A 19,128-nucleotide genomic window follows, 5' to 3' on the forward strand; every position below is an offset into this window, starting at 1 on the left:
TGTAAACAGACATTGAACAATACCAAAAGCACCGTCAGGATCGGAAGCCGTTCCAAGCCGTTCGATTTAGCCGTTCTGACAAGGCGACTCCCTATCGTATAACTTCTTCAATCTACTTCAGGAGAAAGTAATTCTGAGCTGCATAGCTTAATCGAGCAGGTACAATCTTCTTGAAGAGTGTACAACTGCTGGCGTACGACATCGATATCATTGGCCATAACAACTGCGCCGTTAATTCTACTTTCCCCAGGTTGGACAAAGAAGCAAAGCAAAGTAGTTACCGAGGGCAAGACGAAATATCTCCTGTCATTAAAAAAACAGTCGTCGTACTCGCGACTTGGCTCCCACGTCACTGTGATAGTCATAACTTCTAAATCGTAGATAATTTCGTCTATCTTGGACCCAGCATTAACACCAACAATACCGTCAGCCTTGAAATCTTGCAAAAAATAACTCTTGCCAACAGGTGCTACTTCGGACTGAGATGGTAATCGAGAAATAAAGTCCTCTCTGGATGAACAAAGACCAAATTCTACAAGTCACTCATCACCCCCTCCTGCTATATGATGCAGAGGCATGAACGATTATTATTATGATTATCTTCCAAGTGAACTAAAGTTGTTCACTTCCGACATCGGTCACTAAAGGAAGTTTTAAAAGAAGCTATGAAATTTAGACTACATGCGATGTAAAGAAGCAAGATCTGTTAATTTTTATACTCTGAACAGGGTATATTAAGTTTGTCACGAGGTTTGTAACACCCAGAAGGAAGCGCCGAAGACCCAATAAAGTATTCTATATACAGGGTTACCCACTCGAAGTGTTACCAAATTCAAACTGCTATAACTACCACACTATTAATGACAGAGCGCTTAAATTTACACCAATAACAAATCATTCCATTGTTTACAAGCGTACAAAAACATTTTAGTCTGTGTCGTGTGAAAAAAAAAGTTATACGTGATGGAATTTAAACGTAATAGTGTGATTGCTTTATATTTGGCTGGAAAATCACAAGCAGCAATTGTTCGTCAGCTAAAACATCTCGAAGTGAACAAAATGTTTGTGTATCGCACTATAAATCGTTACAATGATACTGGCAGCATCGCAAAACGCCATGGAGGTGGTCATAAGAAAACAGCAACATCAGCTGAGATGATTCGAAAAGTGAAGGCTCGACTTGAACGAAATCCACGTCGATGTGGCAATCAAATGGCTAAAGAGCTGAAAATTTCGCAAAATTCAATGCAACGACTGTTGAAAAATGAGCTAAAGGTCAAGCCTAACAAGTTCCAAAAAGGACACAATCTTACACCGCAGCAAAAAAAAGTTAGACTCGAAAGAGCGAAGGAGTTGTTACACTTGCACGAACGTGGCGAATTTCCGAACATTGTGTTTTCTGATGAGAAGAATTTCCCTATTGAGCAATTCATAAACTCTCAAAATGACCGTGTTTACTTGACCGAACGCACGTACGAGAATTTAAGCCTACGAATGGCCACCCGAAGTAATTTCCCATCGCAAGTGATGGTATGGGCTGCCGTGACCGCTGATGGGCGCTCTCCAGTCTTTTCATCGAGCCTGGTGGTAAAGGCGACTTATTATCGTGAAAATATTTTGGAAGGTGCTCGTAGAGTCATGGGCACGTAAACACTTCGGCCGGAAAGAATGGACATTCCAACAAGACTGGCGCCGTCACATAAAGCGAGAATTAACCAGAGTGGTTAAAAAATCATGTTCCACGCTTCATTTCGTCGACACAATGGCTTTCGAATTCACCAGACGCAAATCCGATGGACTTTTCCATCTGGTCCATTTTAGAGAGCAAGGTGCAGACTAAAAAATACACCAGTATGGATGCGCTCAAGAAAGCGATTGTACGTGAATGGGCCAAAATACCACAAGCTCACATTCGTGCAGCATGCAACTCGTTTTTTTGACCGTTTTGAGGGCCATAGTCAAGGCAAAAGGTGGCCATATCGAGCTAAAGTGAATGGATTCTAAATTTTTGATTATTTTCATACATTTTTGTCATTGGAATCAATAAAAATATTATCAAACTAAAAAATTATAGTCGTTTGAATAGGTAACACTTCGAGTGGGTAACCCATATAAATGATTAGTATGTTGAGCTGAGTCGATTTAGTCAAGCCCGTCTGTCTGTCAATCTGTCTGTATATCCCTCAGTTATTAAGACATCGTTTTGAAATTTTGCAAACGTCATTTTCTCTTCAAGAAGCTGCTCATTTATCGGAACTGATATCGGACCATTAAAACATATAGCTGCCATACAAAGCGAAGGATCGGAATCAATGGCTTGTAATGGGTTGTCAAAAAATTGATTTTGTTTTTTTTTATTGAAATTGAAATGAGTTTTTGATGACTCATGCCTAGCTCTTGACCGATGCTACGGCTGCTACTATGCCGGTCTCTTTCGACCAATTCAGCGATTTTATCGCAATCAAGCACGTGTTAGCGCGTGAAATGAGCTTTCCAAAAAGGTATAGCATGACCCGATGCGACGGATAAAACTATAACCACGCGCTTTCAGCGCCAACTGGCGAAAATACCGCAAGACTTTTTTGACAACCTATTAAAAAAACTTTCGCATTTCACGTGGTTTCTTCACGAAATTTAACATAGATTACTGCTTAAGGTAATAATGTAATCTCCGAAGAAATTGTTCAGATTGGATTACTATAGCATATAGCTGCCATACAAACTGAATGATCGGAATCAAATGCTTGCATGGGAAACTTCCTCATTTGACGATATATCTTCACGAAATTTGGTATGTGTTATTGTTCATAGAAATAATGTTATATAGGAAGAAACTATTCAGATCGGACCATTAAAACATATACTTATGTAGCTGCCATACAAACCGAAAGATCGGAATCAAGTTCTTGTATGGAAAACTTTCACATTTGACGTGGTTTCTTTACGAAATTTCACACAGATTACTGTTTAAGGTAATAATATAATTTCCGAAAAAATTGTTCAGATCGGATTACTATAGCATATAGCTTCCATACAAACTGAACACATAGTTACCAAAAGAAGTGCACCTGTAAAGGGTACATTAGCTTCGGTGCTGCCGAAGTTAACGTTTTTTCTTGTTAAAATCACATATGGCTCTCATATTTGTGACAACAAGCCATTTTGAAGGCATACCAATAGTCTTATTCTACAATTGATCATTTTTATATACACACATACATATATAATCTTATCATATACAGTTAATATCACGTTGTTTACTGCTACAGAACAAATATTAAACACACTGTTCTTCTGCAGTCAATATTATGAGGAGGGTATTTTTTTAGTCTACATGTGCTTCGTATTCGTAAGTTTGTTGGTATCTATACGGAAATTTATATATATGTACATTTGTTAAACGAATAAATTCTAACCACTGCATTATCCGCCTTCCTTATACTGCGGAAGTAATCACATTTATCTAGGCCAGCAACCACAATTACAGTAGCATTGACTCCCTTTCAATAACTCCCCCAATATTTCTTTATTATAGAAAGTGGTATTCTATAACAGGTTAATATTTTAGCTATATTTTCCCAGAAATCCTACATAATTTTCCGGAGGGAAACTCATGTGTGAGATATAAAACCTTTTTGAGCAACAACTTTTGTAGCATTTCATAGTATTCAGGGCGTATGCTTAAGCTTTCATACTAGCTTATTTAATTAAAAAGCTGCTCAAAATAACGATATAAATGCACGCTTTTAGCAGCCTTAGTAAGTTCACATACCAAGTTACAACAACGCTTATGTGCCCTTTACAAAACTGCTTTAAACATCTACCATATACCCATCGGGATTGGCAGCAATAGAACACAAAATCTTTTTTAAATTAGTATTTAATTAGCTTCAGACTTACGAATTTATTTAAAACAGAAGTTACTTTTGCTTTTCGAGCACCGTTGTTACACATACAAGCCATACAGAAAACGGAAACCCAGATTATAAAAGTGTCAAAAGTCTATGCCGGACGGCATAAAAAATAATGAAGGAAATATAGCAACCGTAGCTAAGAGTGTACTCGAAGGCCATGTAGATTCGCTTCGGCGTCGTTCGCAGAAACTCGGACTGACATATGCAAAGACTTGGCGCCTTTTACTTCGAGATCTTAAATTGAAAGCGTACAATATACAGCATGTGCAAGAACTGAAGCCACCCGACCTCCCCAAGCGACATCGCTTCGCTCTATCGGCTCTTGAAAAGTTCCAAGAAGATCCGCCGTTTTTGAGCCCATTTTTATTCAGCGATGAAGCCCATTTCAGGCTCAATAAGTATGTAAATAAGCAAAATTGCCGCATTTGAGGCGAAGAGCAACCTGAAGAGATTCAAGAGGTGCAATTTTTTTCAGAAAACACAACGGTATTTTCTTCAATAGTAATAACTGCCTATTTGATGCCTGAAATTGAAGCTCGTGATTTCGACGACATTTGGTTTCTACAAGATGGCGCCACTTCGGCACCACCAAGATCATGTTATATCACACCGTTAGACTTTTTCCTGTGTGGATTTTCAAAGTCTAATGTGAACAATCCAGCTTCGATTCAGACCTTGGACCAACACATAACGCGTGTCATTCGCCAGTTGCCAGCCGACATGCTCAAGCAGGTCAACGAAAATTGCACTCAATGGATGGACTATCTACGACTTTGCCGCGGCCAACATTTGAAAGAGATAATCTTTACAAAATAAATGCCAAAGAATATTCTTTCGACTGATAATAAAAATTAAATTCGAAGTTTCTCTTTTTTTCTTACAAAAAAGTAGGGAACCGTTTATAAGGGTTTTCGAACTTCCGGGAGACTGCACAGGTGTACCGCATATATCGGACAATAGTGATATGAAGTCTCAATGAAAATGAGAGAGCGTGTTTTTCTTATAACGGTGCATATTTGTGCTTAGAATGAGTAAAATCGCGTGAAAACTCATCCCCATATTACTAACAAGCCTTATATACTTGAAGGCACTTCCTTGGCTTTAGTCCTTGCAAGTTTAAAGTGTTTGAAATGTTCGGTCCGAATACTCCTTTATATTTTCCTTACTTTTTAACCTTAATTTCGCAAGGGCGTGACAATCAAGAAGGAGGTGTTAAAATAATACTACCTCGTCTTCTCCCAAGTAACTCATACCAGAACTGACAACCCATAATATTCATACCATGAACAGGGTTTCTTATATTTATAACTACATATGTCTGTAACACCCAGAAGAAAACGTTGAAGACTCTATAAACAATTATACAAATAATGATCAGCGTGATGAACTGTGTAAATTTAGCCATATCCGTCTGTCTGTCTGTCTGTCTGTCTGTCTCTCCGTCTATCCGTCTGTATTTACGTGAACTAGTCCTTCAGTTTTTAAGATATTGATCTGAAAAATTGCACACGTTCTTTTTCTCCAAGAAGCTAACTGCCGATATTAGTCTACTATAGCATATACATAGCTTCCATACAAACTGAACAATCGGAATCAAATCCTTGTAAGAAACTTTTTGTGCTTTTAAAGGGTATTATAGCTTCGGTGCAGCTGAAGTTTACATTTTTTCTTGTTTTAACCTTAATAGTGGTCGAGCAACTTCCAGTTTGAATTTCTAAAAATGAACCTATTGTAATTTTTTTCGAGTTAGAAGGACATTGCTACTGCGTATGTACTGGTCACAGACCATCGCACAGTGATTCGCTGGATCATAGTAGGCGGACAAAAGTCAATGTAAACAATCAAATAATTGACAGTACTCTGATTATAACAACTCTTTATATGTCACAATTTTAAGTAAGAAATGCGCAAAATATTTTAATACGGTTAACTACAACAAGTTTAATCGAAGTGATACGGTGTTATCATTTTTATGTTTTCAATTTAAATAAAATATACAATATTAATAGTGATTTAACAAGGTTTGGAGAGGAAAACACCACTGTTGATGAAATGGAATTTAATTTAGAAGGTATTTATGTATATTTTATGCAATTTAATACTTGGTTTGCGTTTAGCCAATACGTTGTACGGGGTTTTGAAAACTCATATAAAAATGTTTGTGTTCTTTTCATTTTCAAGTTTTAACGTATGCAACTTTTTTTATCCACATATATCCAAGCTAATGTTTGAATATTTTATAACGGCAACCTTTAGCTATGCAATGACCTTTGATCGAGTACCACATCTTTCCCCCATTATTTTTAATTATTTTTTTCCAGATCGAATTTGTTCTATTTCAAAAATGGAGTTATTCGAAGAATGGCGTAAATGTAAAATAGAGCGAAATTCCTGGTTAGTGGATTATGTTTTGACAAAATTTAGTGCTACAGATTTAACGCCTGATACACAGAAGGACATAAAGCTAAAAATTTCGAGTGTTTCTTCAAAATTTTCCAAAAAATGGACTGAAGCAAATATGATGATTGAACGTTTTTTATACAAAAATCGCAGCTGGTTAGAAGGATCAGATTTACAATTTCACCTACAAATGGAACATCCCTGTCCTACCTCATCAACTGGAAGCAATCGATCTCAAGGTAGACCAAAAAAAAATTTTGAAGAGTCGTCTTTTAAAACGAAAAAACGAAGGGTTGAAGACTTACTAGAATCGCGAAGTGCCATCGAGTTGACCGTAGCCGCTGAAGTAGCAAATCGCTTGGTGGGTAATAGAAACATGGCTACTTCGATTAGAGAAAGTTTGAAATATACAGAAAAAAAGAAGTCTGGTAATACTACATGCGAAGACAGGCAATTGACAAGTGATGAGGCATTAGCTTATTATGTGGATTCTAAGTGCACAAGTTACTCGTATGAACAGACGCGTAAATGGTCATTGAAGGCGGGACATAAAGTTTTTCCATCCTATTTTAGTTTACGTAGGTCTAAAAATTTGTGTAACCCTGCAGATGAGCATATCTTGGTAACAGAAATGCGCGCCGAAATTAAACTTCAAGCCATTTTGGATAAAACCGCTAAACGTTTAATTGAAGCGCAAAGTGAAGTTTTCAAAGAAAATATATCTTCTAATTCGTCATTCACACTAATCAGCAAATGGGGATGTGACGGGAGCTCCGGCCATAGCGCTTATAAACAGAAATTTGAGAACTGTGATGCTGCTGATGAGTATCTGTTTGTTTTTGCTATTGTTCCATTGAGATTGAGTGACGATGCCAGCCAAAATATTTTATGGCAAAAAAAGTGGTGGTGGCATTAGTACGTATTTTATACATTCGAGTAAATGTTATTGTATGTTTTGAAATTTAAAAAAATAATTAAATATATTTTTTACACAATTTTTTGTTTTCTATTCGTAAATCTAAAAAATATATACTAATTTTTCAATGAAACTTAAAATCATTAATCAACACGACCAAAACAATCAAATTTCAAACTAAAATATTTTTGTCCCCCTAGCTTGTATTAAACGATACACTGTGCATCGGTAGCCACACTCATGTGAGGCCCAACTATGCAGCAGTAAACCACAAGAAGAGTGCGATGCTCATACATGCTCCCTATCCTTGCGAATCGTATCAGGTTACTATTCATGCAATTCATCTATGGCCTGACACCCAACCTAGACTAATCATAAAGTAAAGCATAGTAAGGCGAGACATTTCTTACCAAATTTCTAGCTTGGGGCTGGTATCAACGCGCTTTTATCGGCTTAAGGGGTATTCTGATCTAGGATTTTGAAAAAATCGATTTTTTTTGCATATTTTGAAAGTTTAGACATTCAAAAATATGACCTTGGAAGGATTTTTCAAAATTCGACTTACTTTCGGAGATACAGCCGATTTTGTAACGTGGCGTCCGTGTTCAATAGAATTGTCTTCTAAACTTTTAATCGCGTTTTTCTCGAAACTACTTTTTTTGAGGTGGCTGACATGATATCTCAAGTTCTACTGAACCGATTCCTTTGAAATTTGGTATATATGTTCTTTATACAATGCTCTATCGTGTCTGCCTTGCATTTCCAAAAATTTTGATTTGAAGTATTTTTAAAAAATTCGAAAAGGTCGAAAAAATCGAGTCAAAAAAAAATTTTTTTCAAGTCGACGCCATTTTGTTATAATATTTTTTTTTTTGAAAATGGTCTACCCCATAACGACATCCTTACTAATGAAGAATCTTCTTGTTTTTTGTGTTTTAGATCTCTACAAGGGGTGAAATCACGTCAACCAGGACACACCGTTTTTTTAAAGCCCCCACTCTCGACGAATTTTGTTTTTTTTCTTGCAATTTATATTATTAAAATGTCAATAAAAAACATATAAAAAATGGATGGTAGAAATGTTTTTCATATTATCTTAGTTTAAAAAAATGTCTAACATTCATGCGTCTAGACCAGAATACCGCCTTAAGTAGTCACTTGTCTGAAGCACCCTGCGTCCTGGAACAGTAGTTATACAAAAGCCAAAACTCACCAAGTTATTTAACAATATCTTCACGAGATTATTCATATGTGATCCAAATTTTGAATTCGTCGCATCGTGGTGTTTTACAAATACCAATCTTGCAATTAATATATGAATAAAATTATATTTAATATGTGTTTACTTGCGATATGTCATTCTATTTTATAATATCATACATTCATTATAATTAATTTGTTTAAGTATATTTCATTGCATTAAATTACGTTATTTACAAAATATATGTTTATTTATTCATTACCCATTCGAAAATGTTTTAGAAAAACAAAACAACACAACAGTTTCACTACATTTTCGCATATCTTTAAATACATACATATTTTGTGTTCTAAACTATTCGAATAATAGAGTATTTAATAGTTAATATATACAGCCTCCAACATGTGCCGAATCACATGTCTTATGTATCCTCTATACCTTCCACTGCACTGCCGGCATCAATGGAATCATTACATATCGAGAGATCCGATTCCGAACTTGAATGACTGCCGCGACTCAAAGAATGAAACTCCTCGCCTTGTTTACTAAGCTCATCGGCATCTTCAACACCACAACTAATTGGCGACGAAGTTCGCGCATCGTTGGTTGAATTCAATGTGTTGACATTCGGCATGCCACTATTGGCCAATATAGGCGTCCCAACGGCAATGCCGGCGCTCAAGTTCTCCGCTGTACTCGGCAATTGTGTTTGACGTAGGAGAGCGAGTCGTTGTTGTGTGATTTCCAAATGATGTTTTCGCCACTTGATGCGTCTATTCTGAAACCACACCTTCACCTGTGCTTCTGTTAGCTGTAGAGTGTGTGCTAGATAAAGTCGTTCCGGGCCGACCATATACTGTTGCCGCTCGAATTCAGCTTCTAATCGCTCCAACTGTTCGGGCGTGAATATAGTACGAACACGCTTGTTCTTCATAGAGGATTTTTTTCCATTACTCTCTGCAATTATAACGGAAAAGTGGTAAGATATCTTTATGTATTTATATCACCTCTGATCAGTTTTTAAGAATATGTAAAAACAAAGTTGGATTTGAAAAAAACTGAGAGACATCCGTGGGCTTGGAATTTTCAAAAAGTGGGTATGGCTCGCATCTTAATAAATTGATAAATAATCTACAAGGATAATTTTTTTATTGTCTCGTAACAAGTTTCAACAGAGAGTATAATAGTTTTGTTCACCTAACGGTTGTTCGAGATAGATATAGGGTTATATATCTAGAAATGATCAGGATGGTGAGACGACTTTAAGTCCGAGGGACTGCCTGTATGATCGTCCATCCGCCTGTGTATTCGATAACTTGAACAAAAATTAAAAAATCTTAATGTCATATCAAAGCATTTAATTAAGATACAAAACTGTTTTGGGTACCAGAGTTCACGGTAGCGTGAAACTTATTTCAGCTAAAAATGTAAAAATTGGACGTGACATCGCCCCTAATATAGTATAATGACCATAGTTTCCAAACCCGTAAAGCTGAATCAACCAAACTTGCTGACAAGGAGTTTCCTTAGCATCAATCAGTTAATAATTACGCCCACTCTCCATATAATAGTTATCTTGAAAACCGCTAAAAGTCCGATAACTCATTGAATAAATTCGCCACAAACATTTAATTTCACAACCATAATAGTATGGTTGGGCTTTATTGAAGCAGGTATAAAAATTGCACAAGGGACATTGCACCGCCCCACTTTCGGTGAAGTTTTATGTCTCAGGAACTACTTCACCGATTTCTACCAAATCTGGTACATGAGGTCCCCATATATTTCTATTACACAGTGTGAAAATTGCCGAAAGCAAACCCACTCACCAAATATACCACATTGCAGATGCCTGATTTTTACTTTTACGAGTTTCAATGGTCATTCTTTGAGGTTTCTTAGTTTGCAAATTGCGAGAGTAAAAAATGTTCGGTTATACTAGAACTTAGATCTCCCTTTCTTGATTTATTTTATCTTAGTACTTCTCCGACAGTGTGAAACTAGATGAAATTGGCGAAAACCACTCCACTCCTCATATAACGGTTATATCGAAACCTGAGAGTATAAATACATAAGAAGCATACAGTTTTAGACCTAAGATGTCACTTGAATCGAGAAGCGAGGTAGCTAATACTTTAACAATGAGCGTGACACCGCCCCCCTCTAGGTGTAATACCGCAACTCGAGAGTTCTCAAACTTGCACACGAAGTGAATTTAAGGTTTGTGATTTCAAGTTCAAAAATTGTCAAAATCGGACTTTTAAGACCCCAGATACCGAAAATATGGACCTTAGTACCTACTTAGTTACGGAAAATATCGGCTCATGTAAGAGATGCAATTATAAAATTCAGAAAGCATATTTTCCTAAAAATAATATATAGTTATGTTAGGCATATGGATAACTTCGGTTCAATAATTCCCACAGTCCCCATATAACATATAGAAAGATTTTCGAACTGCCGGTTGAGTTTATACTGTGTCTAGCGGTTAATACGAATCTAGTACTATATGTGAGATATCTTAAAGAATTTAAGGGAACATCACTCTCTAATAACAATTGTCCTTGTGCCTGAGTAAAATTGGGTCAATAATAAATCTAGCCCACATATGGGTAACATAAAAGTTTTAAACATGCGTTTGATTTTATAACGTATATGACCGTCAAAAAATAAGATAAGATATCTAGCATAAAGAGGGGTGAATACATTCCAGATATAGAAATTATACCCAACTAGCATAACAACTCTATTTCTGACTCTCTGAATACCACAACTGGATACAAGAAAATTCTACATAGCTGAAGAGCTACTAATATCAGTGAACAATAAATAGAATCGTTCAAATTTTAAGAATAATTCATTAAATATATTACGTCAATGTCTCTTAAGCCAAAGCTGGGAATCGAATTTTCAAATAACCATAGATTCTAAAGCGAAAAATGGAGCATTATCATATTGGAGATGACAAAAATTTTGTGCAAGAATATAAACGAGTTTAGGATATATTGAGAATTTGTGAATTTTTAGCATTGGGATCTTGATTAAGTTTGACTATTTAATGGAATTTTCTGCTAATATTATATCGCTAATGATAGAGGCCATCAAAGGTTTTTAGTGACTAAAGAATTCGCGGACGAGATTGGTCAGCATTGAGTTCGCACTCAAGTCAAATATATGGCTCATGTTTCAAAAAACGGAGCGCTATTTATGCTATTGCTCACTCAGTTTTATTAAGATAACCAATATTGGCCGATATATGGGTACAAAGTCACCCGAAGTTCGAAAATCTTTGTATTAGATATTTGGGGAACTTAGAGAAGTATTGGACCTGATTCAATACATTTTTGACACAGGTACATATTATTATCAGAAAAGATGGCATACTTCAAAGGCACTATTCTTGTTAAGATTTTTTTGGTTATATTAATTGCTTCTTGATTTGTTCACTGGCAAGTGAAAGAATCAAACGAGATTTAAAACTATGTTATATGGAGAGTAGACGTGGTTAAAGCCCATTTTGGTACTGTAACAGAGGAAGTTAGGAAGAATGTCACATAACAAATTTGGCGGAAATCGGTCGGGCGGTCCCGAGATATGGGATTTCACATAAAAGTGGGCGGTGCCACGCCCATCATCCACTTTATAAGTTTTCGCTTAATAGCGATATACTCCTTCGTACAGGATTTGTCGGCCCATTAATATAATAACTTTTATAAATCAAAAACAAACTCATAAAAAGCTAAGTCCATTTACCTGATTTATGCTTTTCACGTTGCAGATTCAGTGAGCTTTGCTGAGCGTGATGTTGATGCAGCTGCTGCAGGCTCTGAAGCGCAGACGATGTGCCACCTGATGCTGCGGCAGCGGCTGATGCCACCGAACGGACATGCGACAGCAAAAGGTTTTGTTGCTGCTGTTGTTGTTGTTGATGATGGTGTTGAGTTGCTGCCGCCGCCGCCGCAACAAATGACGATGTTGCTGCCGTTGTCTGCTTAGACGAGACTGGAATAGGCAAATAACGGTGTATCAGCGCTGCGCCAACATTGCCATTGCAATCGAAATGGCCGCCGTTTCGATGAAACATATTATTATTGGTATTCCTGTCACACTGTTGTAGCGACTTGATGGCATTGTCCGCGCCATTGGACGTTTGCAAATGTTGTGATTGTTGCTCGCTATTGTCCACCTCGTCATCGCTGAAATGTTTACTTTGAGTGCTTTGCGCCGATCGTCCAAGGCTAGACTCTTTGCCGACGTCATCGTCATTGCTGTTCAGCGACAAATTGATTGCATTGTTGTAGTCTTTGCAACTATTCTCCATAGCGCTCTTCTGTAAGCCCAAAATGGCGGCAATCGTGAATGACTTGCCCATATCGAGGGAGGTATTCGTCGTGTCCAACAGCTCTTGAGTTCGTGTTTGCGTTGCATTTAGCAGTGGGTGGTTTGTGTGTTGTTGTTGCTGTTGCTGTTGCTGGGGTTCACGCGGTGGATGATTTCGCAGCAGAAATGCATTGTGCTGTTGATTAGTGCCCGTCATTGTTGAGTGAATGTTATGATAGTGTTGCTGTTGTTGTTGTTGCTGCTGCTGCTGCAGCTGCTGTTGCTGATGTTGGAGCTGAAGTTGGCTCTGCGTCGCGAAGACCGGCGGCAGCGCAGCCAAATGCGCTTGATGTGTGCTGATGTTACTATTCGCCACAGCCTGAGAACTATGCAACGCCAATAAGTGGGAGAACGGATTTGGGTGATATTTTGAAGGATTCTGCAACATGCTGTTGTTGTGAATGCCAAACGCTTGATGGCTACTTGAAGTTGCTCTATTCTGGTACGTTGTTGCTGCCACTTCAACGACACATTTGCGTTTGAGCACAGCAATTAAGCCGGACTTTGCAAAGACCGCCTGGCTTGTACACGTGCGTAGACGGAGAGACAGGTGTGTCGCTATGCAAAAATGCGTTTTTGTGTCTCTCGTGTCACTATATAGCTTTGTGGTCAACGCACTTGGCGGCTGTTAAACAATTGGCAGACTGAACCTAGGCGCAAAACGAAACAAAAGAAAACGGCTAGCGAAGATTAGTGAATGAAAAATGTCATAGCCATGTTGTACTATTAAAGAGTTGCAGTAATATGATATGTAATATGTACATATGTATTAATACGTATACAAGTATATATGTATATACAAGTTGCAAATAGATATTAGTGGTTTTCCTATAGGCGCTTAAATCAACTTTGGTTAAATAAAGACGCCTGTAATAAAATATTAAAAAAAACATATATTTTTTTTTTAGCATGTGGATTGGAAAAATATTCATACAATCAACCAAGATTTCGAATTTTCAGTATGCTTTTTCTTCCTTTATATACATACATATATACAACAAAAACTATGGAGTCCATATTATTTAATAAAAAATTTTACCATCCAAAACTCTATTTTCTAGAATCAACCCTCGTATTTGCAGTCGATATGAACTAAGGTTCTCTCATCTATTAAACAAACGCTGAAATTCAACACCGTTTGAGGTTAAAGTAAATAAAATACGACTATTCCAAATTAAGCCAGGCGCAACGAAGTGTTTTATGAATGAATTTTTTCATAATAGCGGACAAAAGTGTAATTGCTTTGCACAAATACGCTGAAGGAATTGACATAATACACTTGGCTAAATGAAGAGAGCGGTGCTTAAGTATTTGCATACATATACTTGTATACATAGGTGGCCAAAACGAAAGGTGCTGATATTATTTAGTGATATACGGAAAGTGTTCAAAAAGTTATTTTTTGAAAAAAAAAATTTTTATTCATTCGTCTACATTAATGTTGACGCCTCCAAAATAGTTCTCATGCGATATTATGAATTAACATTATGACAAAAATTCCCCGGTACGATACCCACTCTGTTCCTTTCTATAAGAAACGCTGTAGCGGGACCGTAATAATTTGAATTTCGATTTCCAAAATTTGGAGAGAATATTTATTACAGCAAAGTACTATCCGATAGTGCAACAAAAAAGAAAAAATAGATTTTTCTGAAAATTTCAGACTGATTCCCTTGAAATAAAGAAGAAGATGTAGCAGTTCTTCGCCGCCGTATTTGAAAAAGTACCGGCCGGCAATTCATCGGCCCTCTACTGCTTTTGTTGATCTTCAGATGGGTAATTGCTATAATGAACTTAGAGACGCCATTACATCCCTTCAAAGAGTCACTAATACTAATATTTTTTTCAAAATTATTTTATTTACTGAATCTGCTTTTTCTTAAAGCCTAACAATAAGTAATAACATCTTAAATCTATTTAAAAACTAGACAGACTCAAAAGTGATTGAGCTGTTTTGGTGATACGTCGCTCTTTAATACGCAGGGATATCTCTTCTTTTAAGTCGTGTTTGATCGCAGAAATGTACCAAAGCATTAGCCAAAGGGTTTGGGTGATCTCGAAGTTTAGATATATATTTAAATCTGCTGTCTTCTACTTTTTTTTACCATAGAATACCAAGGGTCTTTATGCATATTTTTCGTTACGCATGTACCATGAGTGAACGCGTGATTTGTTCATAAGCATTTTGATTGGAACCAGCTGTATTAGATCAATAATATTAGTTGCACTGGGTCATTACCCACAGTTGAATGCCATACAACCAAATCAGCTTTATGACCATTATATAAAAGCACTTTGTTGTCTAGACTAAGTTTGGAGTTTTTATTTAATAGCCAATTTAAATTTGCAGCTTTTAAATTTGCAGCATGTTCTTTTACTAGAGATGTGTTTTCTCAACGTAAGCCTTCTATCTAGGTGAATGCCAAGATATGTATGTTACTTCATTCGCTTGGGGTACTAAAATATTGTTAATTTTTACTGCCGGACACGTTTTTGGTCTAAGCGAAAATGTAATATGCGTAGCGCTTCTGTTCGTTCACGTTTATACGCAGTTCGCTAGCCACTCTTCGACGAGAGCTTAAATGCTTCGCTAATATTCGAGATGCTGAAATGTGGCATTTGTTACGGCTTACTATATGGCTGTGTCATCCGCAAAGTTGAAGTTAATGCATTATTAGCTGTTGGAAGATCTGCTGTACCTTATGATGTATAGTGTTGGGCCTAAAACACTGCCCTGGGGTCCACACTGGCCAGCCCTTATCTGTCGTTCATCAGATATAGAAATTTCCCACTTTTACCATAAATTTTTCTATTTTTAAAGTAATATTCCAAGGTTTTATACAATTCTAAAGGTAGATTTTTAATCTTATATAAAGACCTTCGTGCCACACCTTATCAAACGCCTGAGCTACGTCTAAGAAATATTGCTGAGCAGTACTCCCAGTGCTCAAATGCTTTCCTTATCTCGTTAGTGAATTCTATTTACTTGCTCTATTGTGACATGTTTCGCACTGAAAACGAGATGGATGCATTGGTATTGTGTTATTTACTTGGAGGAAGGAGACGTCTTTGATAGTAATACTTTTGAAGAAAGGCAGGGTAGAAGGCTGATTGGTCTGTGTAAGAAGACTGGCTGTGTTAGGTCTTGTCTATCAAGATAATCTGCGACTTTTCCATGAGGTGGATGAGTATCCGAAACTAAGAATTGCATTGAAGAGCAAAGGAGAGCACCTCTACAGCAGTAATTGGTAACTCAATTAGCATTTTTGAAATGTTTATCATGTGTGTAAATCTAATATGAAATAAGATTTATGAATGTTGAAACCAAACTCTTTCCGCTCCACAGGCGATATTAAAAGAACAACTAACAATCTAAGATTCAGAGACGCACATAGTCCTGGACGGTTTTAGGGTTAACACCACGCCCTCTCCTAACCATCTACATATCACTGCATCGCGCGTTTGTTTCGTATTGGCTTAGGTGGGTGTTTAGCTTGGGCCAAACAATACAAAAGTTCAGGAAAAACTTTTCCTTAAAGCTTGACTGAAGAATAAAATAATTAAAAGAAAAATAATTGTTGGATGCGAATTCTCCCCCTAAGTTTCAAAAGTACATATGTACCTTAAGTCCACAAGTAGTGATACATACGTACAAGAATTAGTGGCTGATCAAGTGCACTAATACAAAACACAGATTAGCTTCACGATGTGATTCTTGGCTCCGCACATAAATGTCATAAGACGAAGATCTTAGACGAACAAACACAGAACATATTTGTTATAAATACATCTACAATACACACATCCCTGGAGTACAATGATACTATGTGCCAACCGGCACATGTGTTTTGTGCTCAAATGTTCACCTAATACGTCTTGAGGAGTTGTTGCCAGGAGGTGCAAATGCCTTTCGGCTTAGTGTGTGCACTTTCGGGTTTGCACGCCTGCGGTACGTAATTCTAAATCGCATTATGAAGTGACCGGTATTATGTGCGGCGAATAAAATGGCTAAGTAAATAGAGTGAATAAGTGAATGTATGAATGGGATTTCATTCAGTGCAGGAATTGGACAAATGAGATGTCGGCACGTTCCTCGCTCTGACCAAATGTAAACTAGTGCTTCTTACTAAGAGTATAATGTCACCAAGATGGTCAATTATATTAAAATACATTTACGAGTATGTACACATCTCTTATGTTTACAGATATTATTTTTGATATCATACATACATATATGTACTGGTTACTACTGCTAATACATAAATATCTAGAACGTGACTTTGAAAGCTCATTCTTAACTCGAAACAAAACTAATCAAAATACATATTTTTGGTCGTATTGGCTAATGTAGAAAGCTTTTAGAAATGTTTAAAAAGGATATTCATAGCAGATTTAAACCATCGCAAACGATAAATAAAATAACAAACATTAAGGCCAAATAGTTTACGAACGATCTGACGTCGAAATGAAAAGGGACGGGCTTGAACTTTTAGGGGTAGGATATATGTATGTATATACTATATCTCTGTCATCAAAACAAACAGTCGAAGTAATTTCGCGACGTGGTTCTCACGTCACTGTTGGACAGTCAGCAACTTTGAAGTTGTAGATATTGTATATTTGGTAACCAGCCTAAACACCACCAACAATGTCAGCCTGGAAATCCAACGCAGGATTGCTCTTGCCAACAGGTGCTACTTCGGACTGAGTAGGCAATTGAAAAGTAAAGTCCTCTCTCGACGAACAAAAGCTAAACTCTATAAGTCGCTCATAATTCCCGTCCTGCTGTATGGTGCAGAGGCTTGGACGTTATCAACAACTGATGAGTCGACGTTGCGAGTTTTCGAGAGAAAAGTTCTGCGAAAGATTTATGGTCCTTTGCGCGTTGGCCACGGCGAATATCGCATTCGATGGAACGATGAGCTACGAGATATATGACGACATTGACATAATTCAGCGAATTAAAACACAGCGGCTACGCTGGCTAGGTCATGTTGTCCGGATGGATGAAAACACTCTAGCTCTGAAAGTATTCGACGCAATACCCGCCGGGGGAAGCAGAGGAAGAGGAGAACCTCCACTCCGTTGAAAGGACCAAGTGGAGAAGGACCTGGCTTCGCTTGGAATAGCCAATTGGCGCCACGTGGCGAAAAGGAGAAACGACTGGCGCGCTGTTGTTAGCTCGGCTATAATCGCGTAAGCGGTGTCTACGCCAATTAAGAATATATATATAAACTACATATATATCTAATAAATATGAAAATATTTATTTATACAGAACTTTAAGAGATAAAGCTGAACACTAGCCCTTAGCGAAGTTAATCCTGCCACCAATCGTAGGAGTTCTTACTGACATTTTCCAGTTGGCATTCCTTCTGCCAAACTAGTAAGACTAAAAATTCAGTCGAACTTCTATTGTCAAAGTTTATGGAAGACCGTTGGCCAGCTTTTGAAAAACATCCGGGCACTCACACATTAACCGCACCAACTACTTTGTGTTGAGCTCAAAACATTTCGTCGATTTATAGGGTTTATATGACAAATTTTATGGGAGTTCTATAGGACCGATCATTTTAACCCTTTAACCCATCTCTCTTTTGAGGGAGGGGGCGTTATTGCCGATGGTAGAAATCAACAGCCGTAAAAATAAGTTGAAAGTACCGAACCATGAGCCCAGAAGCATTAAGACAGAAATGGCGGATAATATATTTGGTCCTTCCCAAAAATAGTAGTAGTAATACCATTGACTAAGCTTCCCGTGCTCTGAATATAAAGATATATACTGTATGTACCTACATTTAACTTAAAATCAATATTTACATATCTCTCAGTAAATCAGAAATCCAAAAGATACCAATTTTTGTATACAAATTTATCCATTTGATCTAGATCTTGTTATAATGGAACAACTCAGAATAAGAATTAAACCAGAAAGTAATATATAGTATGAAGAGCTTTGTTGTAATAATGAAGTAGTAGTATTCCCTAGCCTCTGGGTTAAGGGTAACATGGGGTTACATGGGTTAGCAGGGTTTAAAAAATCGACTTTTATTGTCTCTAGAATATTGTTCTAAATTTTGATCCGAGTAATTGTTTCGCATATATCAGCCTTGAGGACTTGAGCGCTCGAAGCTAACTAGGCTAACTGTGCCGTCTTTAAACGCGTTTGCAAGATTTCTCGGGAACTACTCAGCCAATTCTGATGAAATTTTACGCACGTCTTTGAGATACAATTCTTAAAGGACTTGAATGGAAATTTTTTTTCTATTACAACTTATTTTTTATAAACATATCTGCAAAAATTCAATTTTCATAAA

The 19,128-nt window shown here is 37.1% G+C and overlaps 2 protein-coding genes across 2 annotated transcripts; one reads left to right on the plus strand and one right to left on the minus strand.

Annotated features, from left to right (window-relative positions):
• Positions 1-1,212: 1,212 nt before the first annotated feature.
• On the plus strand, positions 1,213-1,650 carry LOC120777158. The gene has a single exon (XM_040108302.1). The coding sequence runs from the start codon at positions 1,213-1,215 to the stop codon at positions 1,648-1,650; it is 438 nt and encodes a 145-aa protein (XP_039964236.1).
• A 7,055-nt stretch (positions 1,651-8,705) lies between these two features.
• On the minus strand, positions 8,706-13,258 carry LOC120778095 (alpha-protein kinase 1-like). The gene is made up of 2 exons (XM_040109795.1): positions 12,185-13,258; positions 8,706-9,388 (listed from the first exon to the last, which is right to left on the minus strand). The coding sequence occupies exons 1-2, from the start codon at positions 13,197-13,199 to the stop codon at positions 8,853-8,855; spliced, it is 1,551 nt and encodes a 516-aa protein (XP_039965729.1). The 5' UTR covers positions 13,200-13,258; the 3' UTR covers positions 8,706-8,852.
• Between the last annotated feature and the right edge of the window lie 5,870 nt (positions 13,259-19,128).

The sequence above is a fragment of the Bactrocera tryoni genome, chromosome 5 (genome assembly GCF_016617805.1).
Source record: "Bactrocera tryoni isolate S06 chromosome 5, CSIRO_BtryS06_freeze2, whole genome shotgun sequence".
NCBI classification, from domain to species: Eukaryota; Metazoa; Arthropoda; class Insecta; order Diptera; family Tephritidae; genus Bactrocera; species Bactrocera tryoni.

Bases quoted from the DNA above. Each gene is read 5' to 3' on its own strand.
- LOC120778095 (XM_040109795.1), bottom strand. From the start codon at position 13,199: ATGTTGCAGAATCCTTCAAAATATCACCCAAATCCGTTCTCCCACTTA. The intron at 9,389-12,184 runs GTAAATGGACTT...TTATAATTGCAG, and splicing joins ACGTGAAAAGCATAAATCAG to AGAGTAATGGAAAAAAATCC.
- LOC120777158 (XM_040108302.1), top strand. From the start codon at position 1,213: ATGGCTAAAGAGCTGAAAATTTCGCAAAATTCAATGCAACGACTGTTG.